Source organism: Caloenas nicobarica, chromosome 1, assembly GCF_036013445.1.
Source record: "Caloenas nicobarica isolate bCalNic1 chromosome 1, bCalNic1.hap1, whole genome shotgun sequence".
In the NCBI taxonomy this organism is placed as follows: Eukaryota; Metazoa; Chordata; class Aves; order Columbiformes; family Columbidae; genus Caloenas; species Caloenas nicobarica.
Window position 1 is genome coordinate 214,842,316 of NC_088245.1, and position 24,435 is coordinate 214,866,750.

The 24,435-nt window shown below is 60.8% G+C and overlaps 1 protein-coding gene across 1 annotated transcript; it reads right to left on the reverse strand.

The window, feature by feature from the left end:
* Positions 1–747: 747 nt before the first annotated feature.
* On the reverse strand, positions 748–23,060 carry ARRB1 (arrestin beta 1). The gene is made up of 16 exons (XM_065634467.1): positions 22,949–23,060; positions 11,050–11,080; positions 10,374–10,434; positions 9,281–9,325; positions 7,749–7,945; positions 7,616–7,675; positions 7,441–7,508; positions 6,101–6,236; positions 5,932–6,016; positions 5,758–5,830; positions 4,564–4,701; positions 3,801–3,884; positions 3,645–3,668; positions 2,980–3,050; positions 2,646–2,697; positions 748–1,989 (listed from the first exon to the last, which is right to left on the reverse strand). The coding sequence occupies exons 1-16, from the start codon at positions 22,966–22,968 to the stop codon at positions 1,878–1,880; spliced, it is 1,257 nt and encodes a 418-aa protein (XP_065490539.1). The 5' UTR covers positions 22,969–23,060; the 3' UTR covers positions 748–1,877.
* Positions 23,061–24,435: the final 1,375 nt, after the last annotated feature.

Below are 24,435 nucleotides of genomic sequence, written 5' to 3' on the forward strand. Positions count from 1 at the left end.
CTCTCCCTGGTTCCTCCTCAGCCCCTTGCTGGGAAGACAGGATTTCAAACCAAGAACAATTTGGGGGGGCTGAGAAGATGGGGACAGACTTTTGAGCAGGGCCTGTTGTGATAGAACAAGGGGTGATGGTTTTAAAGTAAAAGAGGGGGCGCAGGGGGCTCTCCCATGCTTCCCCCACATCAAAGACAATTTAGTTCACATCCCGTGGCACTTCAGCATCGATTTGTGTGTTTTCTCCGGCAGTCCAAAGCTCGCAGGCTGCAAACACACATACACACACATGGGGACATTGGGATGACACGCCAAATTGGCATCTTTGCTGGCCAAAGTCCCCTGCAGCCAGATAAGAGGGTTTTTGGGGGGGAAACCGAGGCAAATAAAGACCAGAAACCGAGCAGGGGGGTCCCAGCGCCGAGCTCGGGTCAGGCAGCAGCCGCCGGGAACCTTAATTACATATTAATCATGAATAAATTAATTTCCCAGCGCAGCTGAGGACGGGAGCGGTGGGACCGTGAGACGCTGCGCCAAATAAATCTGTTCTTCTGAGTCTGGGTTTGATTTTTGGGGTGGAAAGCGGCAGGGGGGGTCACAACCTTCCGTACCCCCCAAGCACCATCGGGTGCCACAAAAACCCCGGTTTTGCACCAGCAAAACCAATAATTGTCCAGGCGCCAGGACTCTATTTTATATATTTTTTTTTTCTTTTTTTTCTGAGTTTAATAAACTAGAATAATTTATTTGACAGAACACGGAAACATCACAGATAACGGTGGAGAAACCAAAGGAGCAGGTACCCATGACCAAGTACAAAGAAACCACTTTACAAAAAATAAAGAAAAAGAAAGAAAAAAAAAAATGTACCACGCTGCCCAACAGCTTTACCCAAAAATAACAGGGGGGGACACACACATCTCTGTGTCCCCATGGGGTGCTCTGAGGTGACAACGGCGACGGCACAATAAATAGTGAGGAACGGCCTCTGGGTGGGTGGGGGAGACCCAAAATCCATGGTGGGGGGACCCAAAATCCCTGGGGAGAACCCAAAATCCTGAGGTGGGGGAAGAGGCATTTTTGGAGCCCCCCCCAGGTGCTGGCACCGTGCGGGAGGTGACACGGAGCCCCTGTCCCCCCGTGTCACCTCCGTGTCCCCTGGTCTCACTCGGGTGCAGTGGTTCCGAGCCCGGTTCCTCCAGGGGTGTAAAAACCGAACAAACCCCTAAATTTGGGGAGGGGTTAAGGAGGATTTTGCGGGGGGGAAAAGACCCGGGGAGGGGAGACACCCACCTGTCTTCCCAGCTCCAAACCTCAGGCTGAGCTTTTGATGGGGATAAGCCAGGCTCAGGTCTTAGGCGGGGTCTAAGGGTTAAGCCAGGCTCGTGCATCCCGGGGAAGGGGACACATGCAGCAAAGGGCCAGATGGGGTGGGGGGGGACAAAGGGGACGTGCCCTTTCCCATGAGCTGGCTTGCCTAGAAAACACCCCCCCCAAAATTCTCCTGCAACCCCCCCCAGTAGCAAACTGGTCCCCTCCCAGTAGCGAGACTGGACTGATATAAAAGAGGCGGCTCATAGGAAAGGGGGGGATGGAAGGGGAGGTGGGGGGGACAAGGTGAGGGGTGCTGTGCCCCACCCCCAAAACCTCCAGCACCCCCCGCAACGGGGAGGGGAAACATCTGGATGAAAAGTGACAACACGGCACAGCTGGATGGTTATAATTGCTGTCGCCATCGGGCGATCCATAGGCTCCCGGTACAGGTAGAAATTAAAAAACAAAAACAAAACACCAAAAAAATCAAAAATTAATAATTATACAAAAAAAAAAAAAAAGCCGAATGCGACGGACGTTCCTGGCGGACGCAAAGGGGGGGACACACTCGCTTATCTGTCGTTGAGCTGGGGGGAGTTTGTCCGCTCGTCCTCATCCTCCTTGTCGTCCTTCATGCCCTTGAGCCGCTGGCGGGCGAAGTCTTCGAACACGATGTCGTCGTCGCTACAGTTTGGGGACAAAAAGGGAGAAAACGGGGGCGGGGGATTTACCGGAGGGGGGGGCGAACCCACCGCTGAGGTTTGTCCCCATGTGTTTTGGCTTCACCACGACGTTTTGGCTCTTAAACCGCCCCCCCGTTCTTCAGCAAAAAATAAACTGGTTTCTCCAAGTTTTGCCAATATTTATGCTCCGCAACCCCCCTCAAAAAAAAGCCCCCTGGCTCGGCGAGGTGGCACCTCGGGGGTGTCACCGGGGGTGTCCCCAACCCTTCACCCCTCGCAGCAAAGAATCGCAAACAACATCCCCCCCACCCCCAAAATCCACTTTTTCCGACCCAAACGCAAAGCCCGGGATTAATGGAAAGCGGGGGGGTGCGAAGCGGCCACGGCATCGCCAGGCGTGGGGACACCATGGGGACAGCGCGGGGACGCCCCCCCAGCACGACACGATCCCGGCGGGTGTTTTCTTACTGCGGTTTCTCCTTTATTTTGGTTTTATTTTTGGAAAGCCATGCAGGGGGGTGGCGAAAAGCCAGGCGGGGGGGAAGAGAAGAGAGACGGGTACGAGGTGCGATTGGGGCGACGTGCACGGTGTGGGGGGGGGGTCAACGTATTCCCCTGGGGGGGGTCCGAAATGTACATTTTTTAATCGTCTCTTACTTTGTGTCGAGCTCTATGAGGTTCGTATCAATGGGCGCTTCGTGCTCTGGAACTGGAGAGAGGCGACGGGGTTTAGTCATTGATGTCACCAACGGGGTGTGACCCCCCCCTAAAAAATCTTTGGCTGTTTGGGGGGGCGATGGGGACACCCCTGTGGTTTTAAACTTTTAAACCTGGGATTTGCTGTCCCGTGGGGCTCAATGCGGGGTGAAAATCTCCATTGGGTGTCGCTCCGGAGCGAACTGACCCCTCTGCCCCCCCCAAAAAAAAGTATTGACCCCCCCCCCCCCAAAAAAAACCCACCCCATGGCCGGGGGGGCTGTCGGACACTCACCGTCCCGGTGCGGAGGTTCCTCCTTGGGTTTGGGGTGCATGAGCGTGAAGGGCAGCTCCACCGCCACGTCACTGCAAAAATCACATTGTGGGGGGCGGAAATTTGGGCTTGGAAGGGGGAAATTTGGGGTTGGGGGGGGGGAAACTTGGGGATGGGAAGGGCAGAGTAAGATCCCACGTTTTGGCAGCCGGGGGGGCCACAAAGGTGGGTAAAAAAATGGTGTTATGGTCGTTAGAGTGATCACGTTTCTTGGTTGAGCTTGACCTAGTGGTTTGGGCTTGGCTTAAACCCCCCCTGGCTGCCAGAGGGCACGAGGGGGGGGATCAGCGGAGGAATAAAATCTGGTTTTTAGCAGCTTATCAGCAGCTGGGACAGAAAATCTGCTGGGGCTGGCGGGGGGGGACACCAGCGGGGTTGGGGGGACACACAAACACATTTTGGGGGGGACACTGGTGGGATTAGGGGGGACACGCGGGCAGGGTTGGGGGGATGTAGCAGCAGATTTGGGGGACACGCCAGCCAACTTGGGGACACATCCAAGCCACGGTGCCCATGGTGACCCCAAGGTTGGTGACACCCTGAGGACAAGCGTGGGGTGCGGGTTGCAGCGGAAGGGATGAGAGAGGGGGTGCGGTGGCAATTTGGGGGTGTCCGGGGGGGGTTACCTGGAGGCGAGGTCTCCCAGCAGGCTGGTGTGGGACAAAGGGCACAACACATCAGTCACCATCACCTAAGGACACCTCCTTGTCCCCAACCTTGTGTCCCCTCCACCCCATGAGCTCCAGGGGAGGTTGGGGGGGGGGGGGGTCCCCAAAACTCACCCTCCTCGTGACACCACCAGCTTCACCTTGACCTTGTAGGAGACGATGATGCCCAAGATCTCCTTGTTGGCTCCGTCCCGCAACCTGGAGAGGCGGGGTCATGGGGACAATCTGGGGGGGTCACAGGGTATAGGACACCAGGGGTGGGTTTTGGGGGGTGCAGGAGGCCCAGGAGTGGTTTTTTGGGGGGGGTCACAGGGTGCTGGAGCCCTAGGGATTATTTTGGAGGGGCTTGCAGGATGGTTTTAGGGGGGGTCACAAGGTGCAGGATGTTTTTAGGGGGCTCACGGAATGCAGGAGCCCCAGTGATGGTTTCTGGGGGCTCACAGGGCACAGGATGGTTTTTGGGGGGGTCACAGGGTGCAGGATGGTTTTGGGGGGCTCAAAGAGCACAGGATGGTTTTTGGAGGGCTCACAGGGTGCAGGATGGTTTTGGGGGGGTCACTGGGTACAGGATGTTTTTGGGGGGTCACAGGGCACATGATGATTTTGGGGGGTCAGAGGGTGCAGGATGGTTTTGGGGGGGTCACAGGGCTCAGGATAATTTGGGGGGTCACAGGGTGCAGGATGGCTTGGGGGGCTCACAGGGTGCAGGATGGTTTTTGGGGGGCTCACAGGATGCAGGAGCCCCAGGGATAGGCTTTGGGGGGGGTCACAACATACAGGATGGTTTGGGGGGGGCTCCCAGGGCTCAGGATGGTTTTGGGGGGTCACGGGGCTCAGGATGATTTGGGGGGTCACAGGATGTTTTCAGGGTGCTCACAGGGTGCTGGAGGCCAGGTTGGTGTCCTCGTGCTTGAGCTTCCCGTCCAGCGCCAGCCCCCGCTTCTCCCGGTTGTTGGCCAGGAAGGGCGTGAGGGTGTAGACCTTGCAGAACGTCGAGCTGGGGGCCACCATGTCGCTGGAGGGGACAGTCACCATCAGCCCCAGCTCCAAACCCCCCATCTCTGACAACCCCAGCCTGGACATCTCCAGCGCAACCTAGAGAACATCTCCATCCCATCTTCAACCTGGAGAACATCTCCTTCCCATTCCCAGCCTGGAGGACATCTCCATCCCATCCCCACCCTGGAGAACATCTCTATCCCATCCCCAACCTGGAGAACACCTCCATCCCATCCCCAGCCTGGAGGACATCTCTTTCCCATGACCAGCCTGAAGAACATCTCCATCCCAATCCCAGCTTGGTGAACATCTCCATCCGAACTTCAGATCCCACCCCAGCTTGGTGAACATCATCCCAACTCCAGATCCCACCCAGATATCTCCTTCCCAGCCTGGTGAACATCTCCGTCCCAACTCCAGCCCCAGCCTAGAGAACATCTCCATCCCACCCCAAGCCTGGAGGACATCTCTTTCCAAAGACCAGCCTGAAGAACATCTCCATCCCAACTCCAGACCCAGCCCAGATATCTCTGTTCCAGCCTGGAGGATGTCTCCATCCCAGTCCCATCTTGGTGCACATCTTCATCTGAACTTCAGATCATTCCCCAACATGGTGAACATCAACCCAACTCCAGACCCAGCCCAGACATCTCCATGCAGCCTGGTGAACATCTCCATCCCAGCCCCAGCCTGAAGAACATCTCCAGCCCAGTCCCAGCTTGGCAAACATCATCCCAACTCCAGACCTAGCCCAAACATCTTCATCCGGCCTGGTGAACATCTCCATCCCAACTCCAGATCCAACACAGATATCTCCATCCCAGCTCCAGATCCAACACAGCAACATCTCCATCCCTGCCCCAGCTTGAAGCTCATCTCCAGCTGGTGGGATGCACAGGTTGACATCCCGCATGGTGCCATCAAAGAAGGGTCTCCATCTCCCCACTCCTCCCACCAGGACCTGCTCGTTGGATGCACCATCCCACAGCTCTGAAGGTTCTGCACCAGGGCAGGAGACCCCCAAGGCTCCTTTGATGTCCCCAGGTCCCCTTGGCATGTTCCCAGTACTCACTCAGCGTCCTCCACAGCCACCGGACACTTGTACTGGGCGGTGTTGAAGAGGCAGATGTCGGCGTACTGGCGCACTGGGGGGAGAGATGGAGACATGGGGGTCGGGGACATTGGGGACGGCCACCATGGGGACAGGGACATCAGCCGGGGCAGGGGATGACATCCCGTTCCTCACCTGAGATCTTGATCTTCTTCACCGTCTTATTGGTGTTGTTGGTGACGTGGACGTTGACGCTGATGGGTTCTCCGTGGTAGTAGATCTGCGAGGAGCAACGGGCGGGGCGGTGAGGTCCATGTCCTCGCCAAGGTCACCCCACCAGTGTCCCCAGCCTGTCCTCTCCCACCTCCTTGTCCAGGGACGCCTCGAGGTGCAGCGGTTTGTCCGACATGAGGAACTGCCGCGTGGTCTCTGCCATGGGCTGGGGACCGGGTCGCTCTGGCGCATATTGGACCTTCCGGATGACCAGGCGGACCGAGTTCCTGTGGGGGGACACAGCCACAGGAGAACCCAGGCGTCCGGCTGCCCGTGGGCAGCCCTGCCCGCACGCTGCCCACGCTGTCTTGGCCCGTTTTGGGGCCAAATCCCTTTCTTCTTCTGGTCTGGGGTCATGGCAGGTTGGGGTGGTGGGTGTGTCCATCCCAACCCCGGGATCATCCCTCACCCATCCCAAGCCTGGAGAACATCTCTGGCCCAGCCCCAGCCTGGAGAAAGTCTCTGTCACTGCCCCGGCTTGGGAAACATCTCTGTCCCATGACCAGCGTGGAGGACGTTTCTGTCCCAGGCCCAACCTAGAGGACATCTCTGGCCCAACTCCATCCTGGTGAACATCATCATGCCAACTCCAGTCCCAGCTCAGCAAACATCTCCATCCCAGGCCCAGCCTGGAGAACATCTCCACCCCAGCCCCAACCTCAAGAACATCTCCATCCCACGACCAGCCTGGAGAACATCTCCACCCCAACCCCAACCTCGAGAACATCTTCATCCCAGGACCAGCCTGGAGAACAGCTCCATCCCAGCCCCAACCTAGAGGTCATGTCCATCCCATGACCAGCCTGCAGAAGATCTCCATCCCAGCTCTAGCCTAGAGGACATCTCCATCCCAGACCCAACCTGGAGGACATCTCTGTCCCAGGCCCATCTAGAGAACTTCTCCATCCTAGCCACAGCCCAGAGGACATCTACCTCCCAGGCCCAGCCTAGAGGACTTCTCTATCCTATTCCAAGCCTGGAGAGCATCTCCTTCCCAAAACCAGCCTGGAAAAGATCTCCATCCCAGCTCCAGACCCAACCCAGACATCTCCATCCCAGCCTGGAGAACATTTCTGTCCCAGGTCCAATCTGAAAGACATCTCCATCCCAGCTCCATCCTGATGAACGTCATCATCCCAAATCCAGGCCCAGCCTAGCAAACAACTCCATCTCAGCCTGGAGGACATCTCCATCCCAGTCCATCCTAGAGAACATCTCCATCCCAATCCCAACCTAGAGGACATCTCCATCCCAACCCCATCATGGAGGACATCTCCATCCCAGCTCATCCTGGAGGACATCTCCATCCCAGCCCCATCTCACCCATCGTGGGTACCAAACCGGGGTGCCCCTTCCCCACCGCCAGGTCACAGCTCCCACCAAGACCCTGAAGACGCCACCACCCAGGCCGGATGGATCCTCTCCACTCACCTCTTGTGGATTTTCTCCTCCAGGTTCTCGGCACAGAAAGCTTTGACCTCGTAGTCCACCCCGCAGGCCTGGACACCAGGAGTGGGCAGAGAAGGTGGCACAGAACCCCCTTGTCACCCCACCGTGAGGTGACCCCAACCATCTGGCCGGTGACACCGGGACGGGTGGACCTTACCTTCCCCGTGTCCTCCGGGCCCGGCTGCAGCGTGACAGAGCAAGGCAGGTTGGGGGGGATCTGGGGAGGAAACGGGGGGTCAGGAACGGGGTTGGGACCTCATTGTCCCCATTGTCACCTGCAGCCACCCTACCTCGAAGGTGAAGGGGTAGGCGTGCTCGCCCAACTTCTTGATGAGCCGCTCCTGGAGCCGCGTCAGGGGTTTCTTCTCCTCGGGCAGCGGGGGGAAGGCCTGAGCGTTGGCCACAAAAAGGTCCTTGCGGAATGTCAGGCCCAGCACGTCCAGGTCCTCACGGCCATAGCGGAAGGCGCAGGTCAGGGTGACGAAGACTGGGGAGGGGGACAAGGGGGTGGTGATGTAATGATGTGGTGGCATCATGGTTTATTGGCATCATAACGTAGTGGCATCATGGTTTGGTGGCATCATAGTGTGGTGGCATCATAACATGGTGGCATCATAACATGGTGGCATCGTGGTGTGGTGGTATCATGGTGTGGTGGTATCATAACATGGTAGCATCATGGCATGGTGGTATCATGGCATGTGTCATCATGGCATGGTGATATCACGACACGGTGATATCATGGTTTGGTGGCATCATGATATAGTGATACCATGGTTTGGTGGCATCATGACATAGTTGGTACCATGACATGGTGGGATCATGACGCATTGACTCCATGGCATGGTGACATCATGGCATGTTGGTATCGTGGCGCGGGGACATCACAGAGTGGTGACATCACAGCACAGTGATATCATGTTATGGTGACATCACAGCATGGTGGTATCATAGCATGGTGGCATCGTGGCATGATGGCAATCATGGCATGGTGACATCACAGCATGGTGATGTCACAGCATAGTGACATCATGGTGTGATGACATCACAGCACGGTGGCATCACTGCACAGTGAGATCATGTCAATGTGACATCATGACATGGTGGTACCAGGGCACAGTGGCATCATGACATGGTGACATCACAGCGTGGTGGCATCATGGCACATTGACACCATGGCATGGTGGCATCATAACATGGTGGTACCATGGTGTGGTGGCATCACAGCGTGGTGACATCACAGCACAGTGATATCACATCATGGTGACATCATGGTGTGGTGGTATCATCACGGCATGGTGATACCACAATGTGGTGACATCATGCCATAGTGACATCACAGCATGGTGACATCATGGCACATCGACACCATGGCATGGTGACATTATGGCATGGTGGCACCATGGTGTGGTGGCATCACAGCATGGTGACATCATGACATAGTGGTATCATGGCACGGTGGCGTCATCACGTGGTGGCATCATGGCACGGTGATATCACTACATGGTGACATCACAGCATGGTGACATCATGCCAGGGTCACATCATGGTGCGGTGGCACCATGTTCTGGTGGCATCACGGCTCACCCCAGTGCCACCGGCACACGGTGGTGGCTCCCAGGAGGTGCCGTGGTAGGACATGGGGACACAGCCCGGGGACCAGCGCTGGGACACCCACTGCGGGGACCCCCATTCCCAGGGGGCTGCAAAATGTCACCCGAGCCAGCCAGGGCTGGACCGGGTCCCCTGTGGTGCCACCTGGGTGTCCCCCATGGTGCCACCCGGGTGTCCCCAGGCGTGAGGGGCCCGTGGGAGCTGTTACCTTTCCTCTCCTTCAGGTACTCGGGGTCCACCAGCACCACACCATCTGCGGGGACAGCAGCGTCAGGGGACACGCCGCGGGGACAGGGGACACTGTGGGGTCAGGGGACACGTCGTGGGGACAGGGGACACACTGGTGGGGACAAGGGGACACACGCAGGGATGGGGGACATTGCAGGGTCGGGGACACGGCAGCAGGGATCAGGGACACCCCAGGGTCAGGGGACATGCCGTGGGGACAGGGGACACACTGGCAGGGACGGGGGGACACTGCAGAGTCAGGGGACACAGCTTGAGGCAGAGGGACACTGCGGGGACAGAGGGACATGCCGTGGGGACAGGGGACACCACAGAGTCAGGGGACATTCCATGGAGACAGGGGACACTGCAGGGACAGTGGGACATGCCGTGGGGACAGGGGACACCGCAGGGTCAGGGGACACCACGAGGTCAGGGGTCACGCCACGGGGACAGGGGGACACTGTGGGGACAGGAGGACACCGCGGTGTCAGGGGACATGCCAGCTGGGATGGGGGACACCCCAGGCAAACGGGACACACTGGCAGGGACAGGGGACACCACAGGGTCAGAGGACACTGTGGGGTCAGGGGACACTGCAGGGCCAGGGGACACATTGCGGGGACAAGGGACATGCCATGGGGACGGGGGGATACCCCAGGCATGCAGTGGGGACAGGAGAACACCACATGGTCAGGGGACAAGTCCAGGGGACAGGTGACACCAGGGGGTCAGGGGACACGATGGCAGGGCCAGGGGACACTGCAGGGTCAGGGGACACACTGTGGGGACAGGGAACACCCCACAGGGTTAGGGGACATGCCATGGGGACACAGGGGACACCACAGGGTCAGGGGACACTGCGAGGTGAGGGGACACGCCACAGGGACAGGGGACATACCATGGGGACAGGTAGGGACACCACAAGGTCAGGGGACACGCCATGGGGACGGGGGGGACACCCCAGGGTTAGGGGACACACTGTGGGGACAGGGGGACACCACGAGGTCAGGGGGAGATGCCAGCGGGGACAGAGGGACCCCCAAATTGAGTGTCCCACCCATGTCCCCACGTACCCACGGGGTCCACCACGTCGATGTGATCCACGAAGTCCCTCTTGCCCAGGTAGACAGTGAGCTGGGGGGGGACAGAGGGGACAGGGGTCCCTGTCACCACCCACTGGGGTCCGTCACCCCCACGGTCCCCACATGCCACCCCATCCCGGTGGCACCTAAAAGTTGGTGACATCTCCCAGGCCTGGAACCCACCCAGATGTTCCCACACCTGGTGGCACCTGGTGGCACCTCCTAAAGCCTGGAACCCACCCAGATGTCCCCAGACTTGGTGGCATCTGGTGGCACCTCCAAAACCTGGAACCCACCCAGATGTCCCCAGACTTGGTGGCATCTCTAAAACCTGGAACCCACCCAGATGTTCCCACACCTGGTGGCACCTCCAAAGCCTGGAACCCGCCCAGATGTCCCCAGACTTGGTGGCACCTCCAAAGCCTGGAACCCATCCAGATGTCTCCAGACCTGGTGGCACCTCCAAAGCCTGGAACCCACCCAGATGTCCCCAGACCTGGTGGCACCTGGTGACAAGCCCCTCCCCACCCCCGTCGTGCCTCAGTTTCCCCTCCTGCTGGCTCAGGCAGCTCACGGGGCATCTCTGGGGTGTGGAGATCCGCCTGTGCCCCCCTGGCAGGATTTGGGGGGTGTCACCCTCTGTCCCCCCATGTTACCTCCCCCTTACCTTCCCATTGGGACTGGCTTTCTTAAACACCCTGCAAGAGAGAAAAGGGGGTCAGCGGGGAGCACGTTCACCCTATAGACCCTATAGATCCTACAGACCATAGGGGGCCGGAGACCCTATAGACCATAGGGGGCCACAGAGACCCTATAGACCATGGAGGGGCACAGAGACCCTATTCCTGCCCCATATGGCACTGGGGAGCCTGTATGGTCACCCCTCAACCCTAGAGACCATAGGGGGCATAAGGTGCGTGCAAAGTGTGTGCAAGGTGCGTGCAAGGTGCGTGCGAGGTGCACACAATGTGTGTGCAAGGTGTGTGCGAGGTGCGTGCGAGGTGCGCACGATGTGTGTGCAAGGTGTGTGCGAGGTGTGTGCGAGGTGTGTACCATGTGTGTGCAAGGTGCCTTGCAAGGTGTGTGCAACGTTTGGTGCAAAGTGTGTGCAAGGTGTGATGCAAGGTGTGTGCAAGGTTTGTATAAGGTGCGTGCAAGGCGTGTGTGCAAGGTGCTGTGCAAGGTGTGCATGCAAGGTGCATGCAAAGTGTGTGCAAGGTTTGTGCAAGCTGTGTGCACGGTGCCGTGCAGGGTGTGTGCAAGGTGCGTGCAAGGTGTGTGTGCAATGTGTGTGTGACATGCCTTGCAAGGTGTGTACAAGGTGCGTGCAAGGTGCACACAAACTGTGTGCAAGGTGCATGCAAGGTGTGTGCAAGGTGTGTGAAAGGTGTGTGCTAGGTGCGTGCAAGGTGTGTGCAAGGTGTTCTGCAAGGTGCGTGCAAGGTGTGTGTGCAAGGTGCATGCAAAGTGTGTGCAAAGTGTGTGTGCGAGGTGCCTTGCAAGGTGTGTACAAGGTGCATGCACGGTGCGTGTGAGGTGCGTGTGAGGTTCACAGACACTGGGAAAGCCGGAGGGCCGGGCAGGGCCAGGCAGGACAGGCAGGACAGGCAGGGGCAGGCAGGGACGGGCAGGGGCAGGCAGGGACGGGCAGGGGCAGGCAGGGACGGGCAGGGATGGGCAGGGACGGGCAGGATGGGCAGGAGGGGCAGCGCTGCCTGCACACAGCCTGGCAGCGGCCGCTGGCTCAGGCTGTGCCAGATTATCCCTCCCGGCTGCCAAATCCCATTAAAACCATCCGAGCGGATTAACGGCGTCGGGAAAAGCACCTCCCGGGGCGGGCGCTCGGCTCTGCCCAAACCTGGGGGGTCCCGAGGGCTGCCGGGGTGGGCCTGAGTCCTGCGGGCAAGGGGAGCTGCCTGCAACCTGCTGCTGTGTGCTGCATGCAACCTGCTGCCTGTGTGCTGCCTGCAACCTGCTGCTGTGTGCTGCATGCATCCTGCTGCCTGTGTGCTGCTTGCATCCTGCTGCTGTGTGCTGCCCGCAACCTGCTGCTGTGTGCTGCATGCATCCTGCTGCTGTGTGCTGCCTGCATCCTGCTGCTGTGTGCTGCCTGCAACCTGCTGCTGTGTGCTGCATGCATCCTGCTGCCTGTGTGCTGCTTGCATCCTGCTGCTGTGTGCTGCCCACAACCTGCTGCTGTGTGCTGCATGCATCCTGCTGCTGTGTGCTGCCTGCATCCTGCTGCTGTGTGCTGCATGCAACCTGCTGCCTGTGTGCTGCCTGCATCCTGCTGCTGTGTGCTGCCTGCATCCTGCTGCTGTGTGCTGCCCGCAACCTGCTGCTGTGTGCTGCCCGCAACCTGCTGCCTGTGTGCTGCCTGCATCCTGCTGCTGTGTGCTGCCTGCAACCTGCTGCTGTGTGCTGCCTGCATCCTGCTGCTGTGTGCTGCCTGCATCCTGCTGCTGTGTGCTGCCCGCAACCTGCTGCTGTGTGCTGCCTGCATCCTGCTGCTGTGTGCTGCCCGCAACCTGCTGCTGTGTGCTGCCTGCAACCTGCTGCTGTGTGCTGCCCGCAACCTGCTGCCTGTGTGCTGCCCGCATCCTGCTGCTGTGTGCTGCCCGCAACCTGCTGCTGTGTGCTGCCTGCATCCTGCTGCTGTGTGCTGCCTGCATCCTGCTGCTGTGTGCTGCCCGCAACCTGCTGCTGTGTGCTGCCCGCAACCTGCTGCTGTGTGCTGCTTGCATCCTGCTGCTGTGTGCTGCCTGCAACCTGCTGCTGTGTGCTGCCTGCATCCTGCTGCTGTGTGCTGCCTGCATCCTGCTGCTGTGTGCTGCCCGCAACCTGCTGCTGTGTGCTGCCTGCATCCTGCTGCTGTGTGCTGCCTGCATCCTGCTGCTGTGTGCTGCCTGCAACCTGCTGCTGTGTGCTGCCCGCAACCTGCTGCTGTGTGCTGCCTGCAACCTGCTGCTGTGTGCTGCCTGCATCCTGCTGCCTGTGTGCTGCCTGCATCCTGCTGCTGTGTGCTGCCTGCAACCTGCTGCTGTGTGCTGCCTGCAACCTGCTGCCTGTGTGCTGCCTGCATCCTCCTGCTTGTGTTCTGCATCCTTCTGCCTGCATCCTGCTGCTGTGTGCTGCCTGCAACCTGCTGCTGTGTGCTGCCTGCATCCTGCTGCCCGTGTGCTGCCCGCAACCTGCTGCCTGTGTGCTGCCTGCATCCTCCTGCTTGTGTTCTGCATCCTTCTGCCTGCATCCTGCTGCCTGTGTGCTGCCTGCAACCTGCTGCCTGTGTGCTGCCTGCAACCTGCTGCTGTGTGCTGCCTGCATCCTGCTGCTGTGTGCTGCCCGCAACCTGCTGCCTGTGTGCTGCCTGCATCCTGCTGCTGTGTGCTGCCTGCATCCTGCTGCTGTGTGCTGCCTGCATCCTGCTGCTGTGTGCTGCCTGCATCCTGCTGCTGTGTGCTGCCTGCAACCTGCTGCTGTGTGCTGCCCGCAACCTGCTGCTGTGTGCTGCCTGCGTCCTGCTGCTGTGTGCTGCCTGCATCCTGCTGCTGTGTGCTGCATGCAACCTGCTGCTGTGTGCTGCCTGCATCCTGCTGCCTGTGTGCTGCCTGCAACCTGCTGCTGTGTGCTGCATGCAACCTGCTGCTGTGTGCTGCCTGCATCCTGCTGCTGTGTGCTGCTTGCATCCTGCTGCTGTGTGCTGCCCGCATCCTGCTGCTGTGTGCTGCCTGCATCCTGCTGCTGTGTGCTGCCCGCAACCTGCTGCTGTGTGCTGCCCGCAACCTGCTGCTGTGTGCTGCTTGCATCCTGCTGCTGTGTGCTGCCTGCAACCTGCTGCCTGTGTGCTGCCTGCATCCTGCTGCTGTGTGCTGCCCGCAACCTGCTGCTGTGTGCTGCCTGCATCCTGCTGCTGTGTGCTGCATGCAACCTGCTGCCTGTGTGCTGCCTGCAACCTGCTGCTGTGTGCTGCCTGCATCCTGCTGCCTGTGTGCTGCCTGCATCCTGCTGCTGTGTGCTGCCCGCAACCTGCTGCTGTGTGCTGCCTGCATCCTGCTGCTGTGTGCTGCCTGCATCCTGCTGCTGTGTGCTGCATGCAACCTGCTGCTGTGTGCTGCCTGCATCCTGCTGCCTGTGTGCTGCCTGCAACCTGCTGCCTGTGTGCTGCCCGCAACCTGCTGCTGTGTGCTGCCCGCAACCTGCTGCCTGTGTGCTGCCCGCAACCTGCTGCTGTGTGCTGCCTGCAACCTGCTGCTGTGTGCTGCCTGCATCCTGCTGCCTGTGTGCTGCCTGCATCCTGCTGCTGTGTGCTGCCCGCAACCTGCTGCTGTGTGCTGCCTGCAACCTGCTGCCTGTGTGCTGCCTGCATCCTCCTGCTTGTGTTCTGCATCCTTCTGCCTGCATCCTGCTGCTGTGTGCTGCCTGCAACCTGCTGCTGTGTGCTGCCTGCATCCTGCTGCCTGTGTGCTGCCCGCAACCTGCTGCCTGTGTGCTGCCTGCATCCTCCTGCTTGTGTTCTGCATCCTTCTGCCTGCATCCTGCTGCTGTGTGCTGCCTGCAACCTGCTGCTGTGTGCTGCCCGCAACCTGCTGCCTGTGTGCTGCCCGCAACCTGCTGCCTGTGTGCTGCCTGCACCCTCCTGCTCATGTTCTGTATCCTTCTGCCTGTGTCCTGCATCCTCGCTGCCTACATCCTGCTGCTTGTGTTTTGCCTGCATCTCGCTGCCTGCATCCCACCACCTGCATCCCACTGCCTGTGTGCTGCCTGCATCCCACTGCCTGCATTTGCTGCCTGCACTCTGCCTGCAACACGCTGCCCATGTTCTGCCTGCACCCCACTACCTGCATCCCGCTGCCTGCGTCCTGCTGCCTGTGTTCTGCCTGCAACATGCTGTCTCCATCCCGCTGCCTCCATCCCACTGCCTGCATTCTGCCTGCATCCCGCTGCCTGCATTCTGCCTGCACCTCCCCTCTGGTCTTTGACAGTGGCTCCCAGGGACCTGCTGCGTGTGACGAGGTGACCCGTGTGCCAGGGTGACCGTCACCCTCCTGCCTGTGTGTCCGGGTGACCGTCACCCCCACCCCTGCATGTTCCCACATCCCTGGAACCCTGTGTCCCTGTCCCCGCATCCCTGCATCCCCACATCCCTGTGGCCCCACGTCCCTGTGGCCCCACATCTGTGTGTCCCTGGTGCCCCTACATCCTTGTCCCCCTGTGTCCCCACATATCTGCATCCCTGGAACCCTGTGTCCCTGTTCTTACATCCCTGTGACCCCACGTACCTGTGTCCCTGGAACCCCGTGTCCCTGTCCCCTCATCCCTGCATCCCCACATCCCTGTGTCCCCACATTTCTGTGACCCCACATCCCTGTGTCCCTGGAATCCTGTGTCCCTGTCCCCTCATCCCTGTCCCCCCACATCCCTGTGTCCCTGTCCTTGTGTCACTGTATCCCTGTGTCCCTGGAACCCTGTGTCCATTTGTCCCCACAACCCTGCATCCCCACATCCCCAGAACCTTGTGTCCCTGTGCCCACATCCCTGTCCCCCCACATCCCTGTATCCCTGTGTCCCCACACCCCTGCATCCCTGTGTCCCTGTGTCCCCACATCCCTGTAACCCCATGTCCCTGTGTCCCCACATCTCTGCAACCCTGTCCCCCCACATCCCTGTATCCCTGCATCCCCAGAAATGTGTCCCTGTGTTCCCACATCTCTGCATCCCCATGCCCCTGTAACTCTCTGTCCATGTCCCCACATCCCTGTAGCCCCATATCCCTGCACCCCTGTATCCCTGGTACTCTGTGTCCCCACATCTCTGCATCCCCATATCCCTGGAACCCCATGTCCCCGTCCCCGCAACCCTGCATCCCTGTGTCCCCACATCCCTGCATCCCTGTCCCCCCTCATCCCTCTATCCCTGTGTCCTGACACCCCTGCATCCTCGTGTCCCTGGTACCCTGTCCCCCTACATCCCTGTGTCCCCACATCCCTGTGTCCCTGTGTCCCCAGATCTCTGCATCCCCACATCCCTGGAACCCTCTGTCCCTGTCCCCACATCCCTGCACCCCTGCATCCCCACATCCCTGAAATTCTGTGTCCCCATATCTCTGCATCCCTGTGTTCCTGCGACCCCGTGTCCCCAAATCTCTTTATCCCCGTGTCCCTGGAACCCTGTGTCCCTGTCCCCACATCCCCTTCCCGGGTGGCCTCTACTTGGGTTTGGGGACAAAAGCTGAGTTTTCCCAGAGGGGGCGGGATGAAAAGGCAGCGCTAACGCTGCTGTGATTAAATAAATGAGGGGAAAATAAAGGGCCTGGGCTGACTGAGGAAGGGCAGAGCGTCGTTAATCAGCATTTCCCCCTCCCCACAATTAATTAATTAATTAATCAGTTTTTAAGGCCGAGGGATTGGCAGAGCACCCAGCCCCGAGAGCTGGGGATGGAGGGGGCGATGCCACCTCCTGAGGGCAATTAACCCCGGGGTTTTTTCGGGGTAATTAACGAGGCGTTATAGAAAAGAGGGATGGGGAGCACCCTCTGCCACTCCACCGCCCTGGGGACACCCTGGAGAGGTTTCGGGGTGCCGCGAACCCCTGGGAAACACAGCCAAACGCGGGGTGGGGTGGGGAGCGGCGCTGGCTCCTGCCCAGCCCTCGTTACACAAACGAAGCCGCTAACGAACCCTGGCCAAGGCCGGATCGATGGCGGGTGCGAGCAGGAAACAATTACTCACCCGCCGCTCCACCCCGGCACCGCGGCACCCGCCCCACGGCCCCACGGCACGGGGGGAGCCCCACGGAGCCGGAGACCCACACGACCCTGAGCTATGGGTGCAGGAGCCCCACAAAACCCCATGCTATGGGTGCAGGAGCCCCACAGAATTCAAGACCGACACGACCCCACGTTACGGGTGTAGGAGGTCAGGGGTGACCCCAAATAATGGGTGCAGAGACCCACAGAGCCCAAGACCCACATGGTCCCACACTACGGGTGCAGGAGACATTCATGGTCTCGTGCCATGGGGGCAAGAGACCAGGTTGGCCCCACACTATGGGGGCAGAGAACCACAGAGCCTGAGACCCACAAAACACCATGCGATAGGTGCAGGAGCCCAAGACCTTCACAGTCTCATGCTATGGGTGCAGAAGACCAGGCTGGCCCCACATTATGGGTGCAGGAGCCCCAAAGGGCCCACAACAAACATGGTCCCACGAAATGGGTGCAAGAGACCAGCCTGGCCCCACACTATGGGTGCAGGAGCCCCACAGAGCCCAAGACCTTCATGGTCCCACACTATGGGTGCAGAAGACCAGGCTGGCCCCACATTATGGGTGCAGGAGCCCATAGAGCCCAAGACCCACATGGCTCCATGCTATGGGTGCAGGAGACCAGGTTGGCCCCATACTATGGGTGCAGAGACCCACAGAGCCCAAGACCTGCACAACCCCATGCTATGGGTGCAGGAGCCCTGCCCAGCCCCACACCATGGGTGCAGGAACCCCACAGAGCCCAAGGCCTTCATGGTCCTACGCTATGGGTGCAGGAGCTCTGCCCAGCCCCACATTATGGGTGCAGGAGCCCCATAGAGCCCAAGACCCACATGGCCCCACACCATGGGTGCAGGAGACCAGGTTGGTCCCACACTACGGGTGCAGAGACCCACAGAGCCCAAGACCTACACAACGCCGTGCTATGGGTGCAGGAGCCCTCCATAACCCCATCCTATGGGTGCCAGAGACCTGCACAGCCCCACATTATGGCTACAGGAGCCCCACAGAGCCTGAGACCCACATGGCCTGATGCTATGGGTGCAGGAGCCCTACACAGACCCACATTATGGGTGCAGAGACCCACAGAGCCCAAGACCTACACAATCCCACACTATGGGTTCAGGAGCCCTGTGGAGCCCCACACTATGGGTGCAGAGACCCCACAGAACCTCAGACCCACATAACCCCATGCTATGGGTGCAAAAGCCCTGCCCAGCCCCACACCATGGGTGCTGGAGCCCCACAGAGCCCAAGACCTTCATGGTCCTACGCTATGGGTGCAGGAGCTCTGCCCAGCCCCACATTATGGGTGCAGGAGCCCCATAGAGCCCAAGACCCACATGGCCCCACACCATGGGTGCAGGAGACCAGGTTGGTCCCACACTATGGGTGCAGAGACCCACAGAACCTCAGACCCACATAACCCCATGCTATGGGTGCAAAAGCCCTGCACAGCCCCACATTATAGGTGCAGGAGCCTGGGCTGAACCCATGCTATGGGTGCAGGAGCCTGGGGTGACCCCACATTATGGGTGCAGGAGCCCCACAAAACCCAAGACCTTCAGGGTTCCATGCTATGGGTGCAGAAGCCCCACAGATGCCCATACCATGGGTGCAGGGGCCCCAAGGAGCCCAAGACCCACACGACCTCATGCTATGGGTGCAGGAGCCCTGCACAGCCCCACATGATGGCTGCAGGAGCCCTATGGAGCCCCAGACCTTCATGGTCCCATGCTATGTGTACAGGAGCCCCACAGAGCCCCACACTATGGGTGCAGAAGCCCCACAGAGCCTGAGACCCACACAACCCCATGTTATGGGTGCAGGAGCCCCAAGGAGTCCAGGACCCACATCGCCTCATGCTATGGGTGCAGGAGACCAGGCTGGCCCCACACTATGGGTGCAGAGACCCACAGAGCCCAAGACCTTCGTGGTCCCATGCTATGGGTGCAGGAGCCCCACAAAACCACATCCTATGGGTGCAGGAGCCTGGGGTGACCCCACACTACGGGTGCAGGAGCCCCACAAAGCCCAAAACCTTCATGGTCCCATGCTATGGGTGCAGAAGCCCCACAGAGCCCCATACTATGGGTGCAGGAGCCCCATAGAGCCCAAGACCTTCATGGTCCCACACGATGGGTGCAGGAGACCAGGCTGGCCCCACGCTATGGGTGCAGAAGCGCCACAGAGACTGAGACCCACAAAACCCCACGCTATGGGGGCAGGAGCCCCACGGAGCCCCACGCTATGGGTGCAGGAGCCTGGGCTGCCCCCCAGAACACGAAAAGGAGGAAACCCAGAGCATTCCCTCCCGCTCCGGCCCTTCCTGGTGTGGAAACGCCGGAGCCACCAGGCAGGAAATCCTGTCACCGCCGGTGACTTCCCGGTGTCCCCCGTGTCACTTGGCATCGCCGCCGCGAGGCCACATCCTGCCCGCCTCGCCATTGATCCGGTGCCTTAATGAGCTCGTTAGGTACACGCTAACGATCGCTTTATTTGGCGGCTGGTAATCGAGCGGGGTCCGTTTGATGTCTGTTGGGGAGATTGAGGAGGGTTTGATTTCCCTCGGGGCCGGGGTGGGGACATCGATCGCCTTTGAACTTGGGGGCGGAGGAGCTGGACGGACGGACAGACAGTTTTTTACAGGCTCTCACGCTAATGGGGCCGGCGGGCAGATCTAATTAGTCAACGTCCTCGTTAGAAGGGACCCCCGGGGATAACGGAGCCGCCGCCGTGCAACCACATCTGCACAACCACATTTGCACGCCCCGGCACGAGCCGGCAGCGGCCGGTGGCTCCCGGCCAGGGGCGAGCCCGGAGAAAATAATGGGAGTATCGACCAGGGGTGAGCCCGGAGCGTCGCATCCCAAAACAGTGAGAGTATCAACCAGGGGTGAGCCCGGAGCGTCGCATCCCAAAAAACGAGAGCATCCTCGTGCGGCTGAACACTGCATCCCGCTGCATCCTGTGTCCCCCCACATCCCCCTGCATCCCCCCTATATCCCGCATCCCCACTACATCCTCCCTATATCCCACATCCCCCCTATATTCCCCATGCATCCGCCCTATATCCTGCTGCATCCCTGCATCCCCTCTATATCCCGCATCCCACTGCATCCACCTGCATCCCTGCATCCCCCCTACGTCCCACATCCCCCCTACATCCCACATCCCCCCTACATTCCCCTTGCATCCCACATCCCCCCTACATCCCACATCCCCCCTATATCCCACATCCCGCTGCACCCATAGCGTGGGACCGCGAAGGTCTTGGGCTCTGTGGGTCTCCTGCACCCATCATGTGGGGCTGTGCAGGGCTCCTGCACCCATAGCGTGGGGTTGTGTAGGTCTTGGATTCTGTGGGGCTCCTGCACCCATAGCATGAGGCCACTCCAGGCTTCTGTACCCAGAGGATGAAGTTTTGTGGGGTTCCTGCACCCATAATGTGGGACCATGAAGGTCTTGGGCTCTATGGGGCTCCTGCACCCATTATGTGGGGTCAGCCTGGTCTTCTGCACCCATAGCGTGGGACCATGAAGGTCTTGGGCTCTGTGGGGCTCCTGCACCCATAGCGTGTGGTCAGCCCAGGCTCCTGCACCCATAGCGTGGGGCTGTACAGGTGTCCTGCACCCATAGGATGGGTTTTTGTGGGGCTCCTGCACCCATAGAACAAGGCTATGTAGGTCATGGGCTTTGAGGGGCTTTTGCACCCATAGCATGAGATTTTGAAGGCCTTGGGCTCTGTGGGGCCCCTACATCCCGCATCCCGCTGCATCCCACTGCATCCCACTGCATCCCTGCATCCCACATCCCGCTGCATCCCACATCCCGCTGCATCCCGCATCCCCTGCCAGGCATCCCCCGGCCGGCTTGGAATTCCGCCGGCTTTTTTTTATTTTTTGCCTTGGCAAGGAAACGGCCTTGGCCGCGGGAGCCGGGATGTGTCTGGATCCTGCTTGTGATTACCGAGGAGTTTGTTCTCCAAACAACGCGCAGGAAGCGGGAGGTTCCCCCCGGCCTGGGCCACCTTCCAGGGCTCCTTCTCCTCCCCGCAACAATCCCAGAGCATCCAAGGGACACCGGAGCATCCCTGGGGACACCAGAGCATCCCGGGGGACACTGGAGCATCCCTGGGACACTGGAGCATCCCTGGGGACACTGGAGCATCCCAGGGACACTGGAGCATCCCTGGGGACACCAGAGCATCCCGGGGGACACCGGAGCATCCCGGGGGACACTGGAGCATCCCTGGGACACTGGAGCATCCCTGGGGACACTGGAGCATCCCAGGGTACCAGTCCCAAGAATTATTTGACGGGACAGGATGGGACCGTGCGGACAGCCCGGTGACATCCCACCGTGGTGCTTCCAGCCACTGGGAAGCCACCACAGGCCACCAAAGGAGTGTCACCACAGCCACCCCTGGGTGCTGGGTGAGAGGAGCCGGGTGGGGGAAATGGGGTTTTTTTGGATAAGCTGCAAATAATAAGGTGACACGTTTGGTGGTGGCTCCACCAAGTCACTTCCTCCAGCTCTTCCCACCTTTGAAGGGGGTTCGGCAAGATGTTGGGGACGGCGACACGATGACGCACGGAGTTGCACCCCCCCAAACCTGGAGACAGCTCCTGGGGATCCCCCCCACCCAAAATCTGCTCCTTGCCCCGCGTGGGGCACCCGGGGCCGCGCGAGGACCCCAAATGTCACCGAGGCCGGGGGGTGACAGACGGAGCGGTGACACCCAGGAAAAGCGGGGTGACCTCGTGGAAACCAGCAGAAATGATGCGTTTTGGGGTACCCGGCGCTAAACCAGCTCCTACCACCAAACACCCCGACCCCTCTTTGGGGTGAATCCAAGCGGATTTGGGGCTGGAGCTCCAAAAGGGACATGAGGGGGGAATTTGTCACCCTAATCCCCCCTTCCTCCAGCTCACCGGGGCACCCCAAAAATCTCCCGGGGGGGCCAAAACCGGCTGCAGATCTCAGGAACCCCAGGGGTGCTCCAGCCTCACCCCCGCTGCTCCAAAAACGCGGGGTGTCCCCCCCAACCCCCCCAATTCTGGGGGTGCCCTCCCGCTCCAGTTCTCCAAAACTGGGGATGCTGGGACGCGGGGGGATGCGGGTGCTGGGCCAGCAGCACCCCGGTATCAAACCCCCCACCCCAAAAGCTTTGGGGGGGGGGTCAGTGGGAACCCCCAAACCCCATCGTGCCCCCCGAAAACGCTGCAGCGTTTCTGGAACGTTCTGCCAAAACCAGGCCAGACCCCCCCCTCCCGTGCCGGGGTGGCATCGGTGTCACCCCCCCAGGTCGTGACACGGGTGGGGACAGAGGGGAGGGTGTGGGGGACCCCTAAGAACCCTCAATAATTAATAGTGGGGACACCCAGGGGGACGACGAGCTGTCACCGAGGGGTGACAGATGGCACCGGAGTGTCACCCCCGCCGTGACACCCGGGGAGGGGGTGTCTCAGCCCCCCCATGCACGGCCTGGGGGGGTCACCAGGGTCCCCAAACCCCAAAAAGCCCCTTCCTGGGGTGGGGTCCCCCCGGGGGTGGCCAGACGGTCCCCAAATGACGACGGTGGCAGCGCTGGCTCCCGGGGACCCCCCGAATGCCACCGGGGGTCACTCGGGGGTCCTGCCCGAACCACGAGCGGGGAAAAGCCGGGGTGCCCCCCCCCCAAACAAAAATCGCAACGACGCGACGGGACCCCGGGGGCGACCCAGGGGACCCCCCGGTAGCCCCGGGCAACCGCGGCGGGCTCGGCGCGGACACCCCCGGGGGGTCCCCCCCCCAAAACTCACCGGGTGCCTTTGTCTCCCATGGCCCCGCCGATCCGGGCAGCTCCGCCGGGAAGCGCCGAGCGGGGCTTGGAAAATTACTGGCTGGATGGTGGAGGGGGAAGAGGCGGCGGCGGCGAGGGCGCTGGGCCCGGTCCGGCCCGGTCCGAGCTCGGCTGAGATCGGCCGCGCTCGGCCGCGCTCGGCTCGGTTCGGCCGCGCTCGGCTCGGTTCGGCTCCGCTCAGCCCCCCGCTCGGTTCGGTTCGGCCGCGCTCGGCTCTGTTCGGCCGCTCTCGGGTGGGTTCGGCCCCTCTCGCTCCCCCCGGCTCTCTCAGCTCGGCCCCGTTCGCCCGGGTTCGGTCCCGCTCGGTTCGGTTCGGCCGCGCTCGGCACCGTTCGGCCGCTCTCGGGTGGGTTCGGCCCCTCCGCTCGGTTCGGCCACGCTCGGCTCGGCCGCGTTCGCCTGGGTTCGGCCCCGCTCGCTTCGGTTCGGCCCCGCTCGCTTCGGTTCGGCCCCGCTCGCTTCGGTTCGGCTCTCCTCGGCTCGCTTCGGTTCGGTTCTCCTCGGCTCGCTTCGGCCCCGCTCGGCCCGGGCGCCGCCGAGCGCAGCCCCGCGGCGCTGCCGCTGCCGCCGCCGCCTCCGCCCGCCCCCGAGCGAGCGCGGCCCCAGGGCGGGGGGCGGCGGCACGCGCGGGGCCGCAGGGGCGGGGGGGGAACGGAACGGGGCGGGGGGAGGGGGGGGTGACCGGGCTGCGCGCGCGCGGGGACACCCGGAGGGACAGAGAGGGGGAGGGGCGCCCCCGCGTGCCCGGAGAGGGACGTGCAGGGGGGGGCGGGGGGGGGGGGACACACACAGAGCGCGGGGACACGGGCACACGGGCACGTGCGTTCGTGCGTGCGCGTACACGCACCCATGTGCACGTGCATCTGTGCACGCAGCACGTGCACACCCGTGTGCACGCGTGCGCGCCCGCACAGGTGCACGCACGTAATGTGCACACAACGCGTGCGCACACGTGCACGCACACCCCCGTGCGTGCACACACTCACGTGCACACACACATACCCTCCATGTGCACACACACGTACACACGTTCACACCCATATGCACGCATGCTCACATGCACAGGTGCACGCACATAATGTGCACACTACGCGTGTGCACACACCCCCGTGCGCACACACACTCCCTCCATATGCACACACACATACACACGTTCACAACCATATGCACGCATGCACACATGCACAGGTGCACGCACGTAATGTGCACACAATGCGTGCGCACACGTGCACACATACCCCTGTGCGCACACACACTCCCTCCATATGCACACACACGTACACACGTTCACACCCATATGCACACATGCACACATGCACAGGTGCACGCACGTAATGTGCACACAACACGTGCGCACATACATGTACACACACACCCCTGTGCACACACGTGTGCACACACACATACGTGCACACACACATGCACACACACCCTCCGTGTGCACAC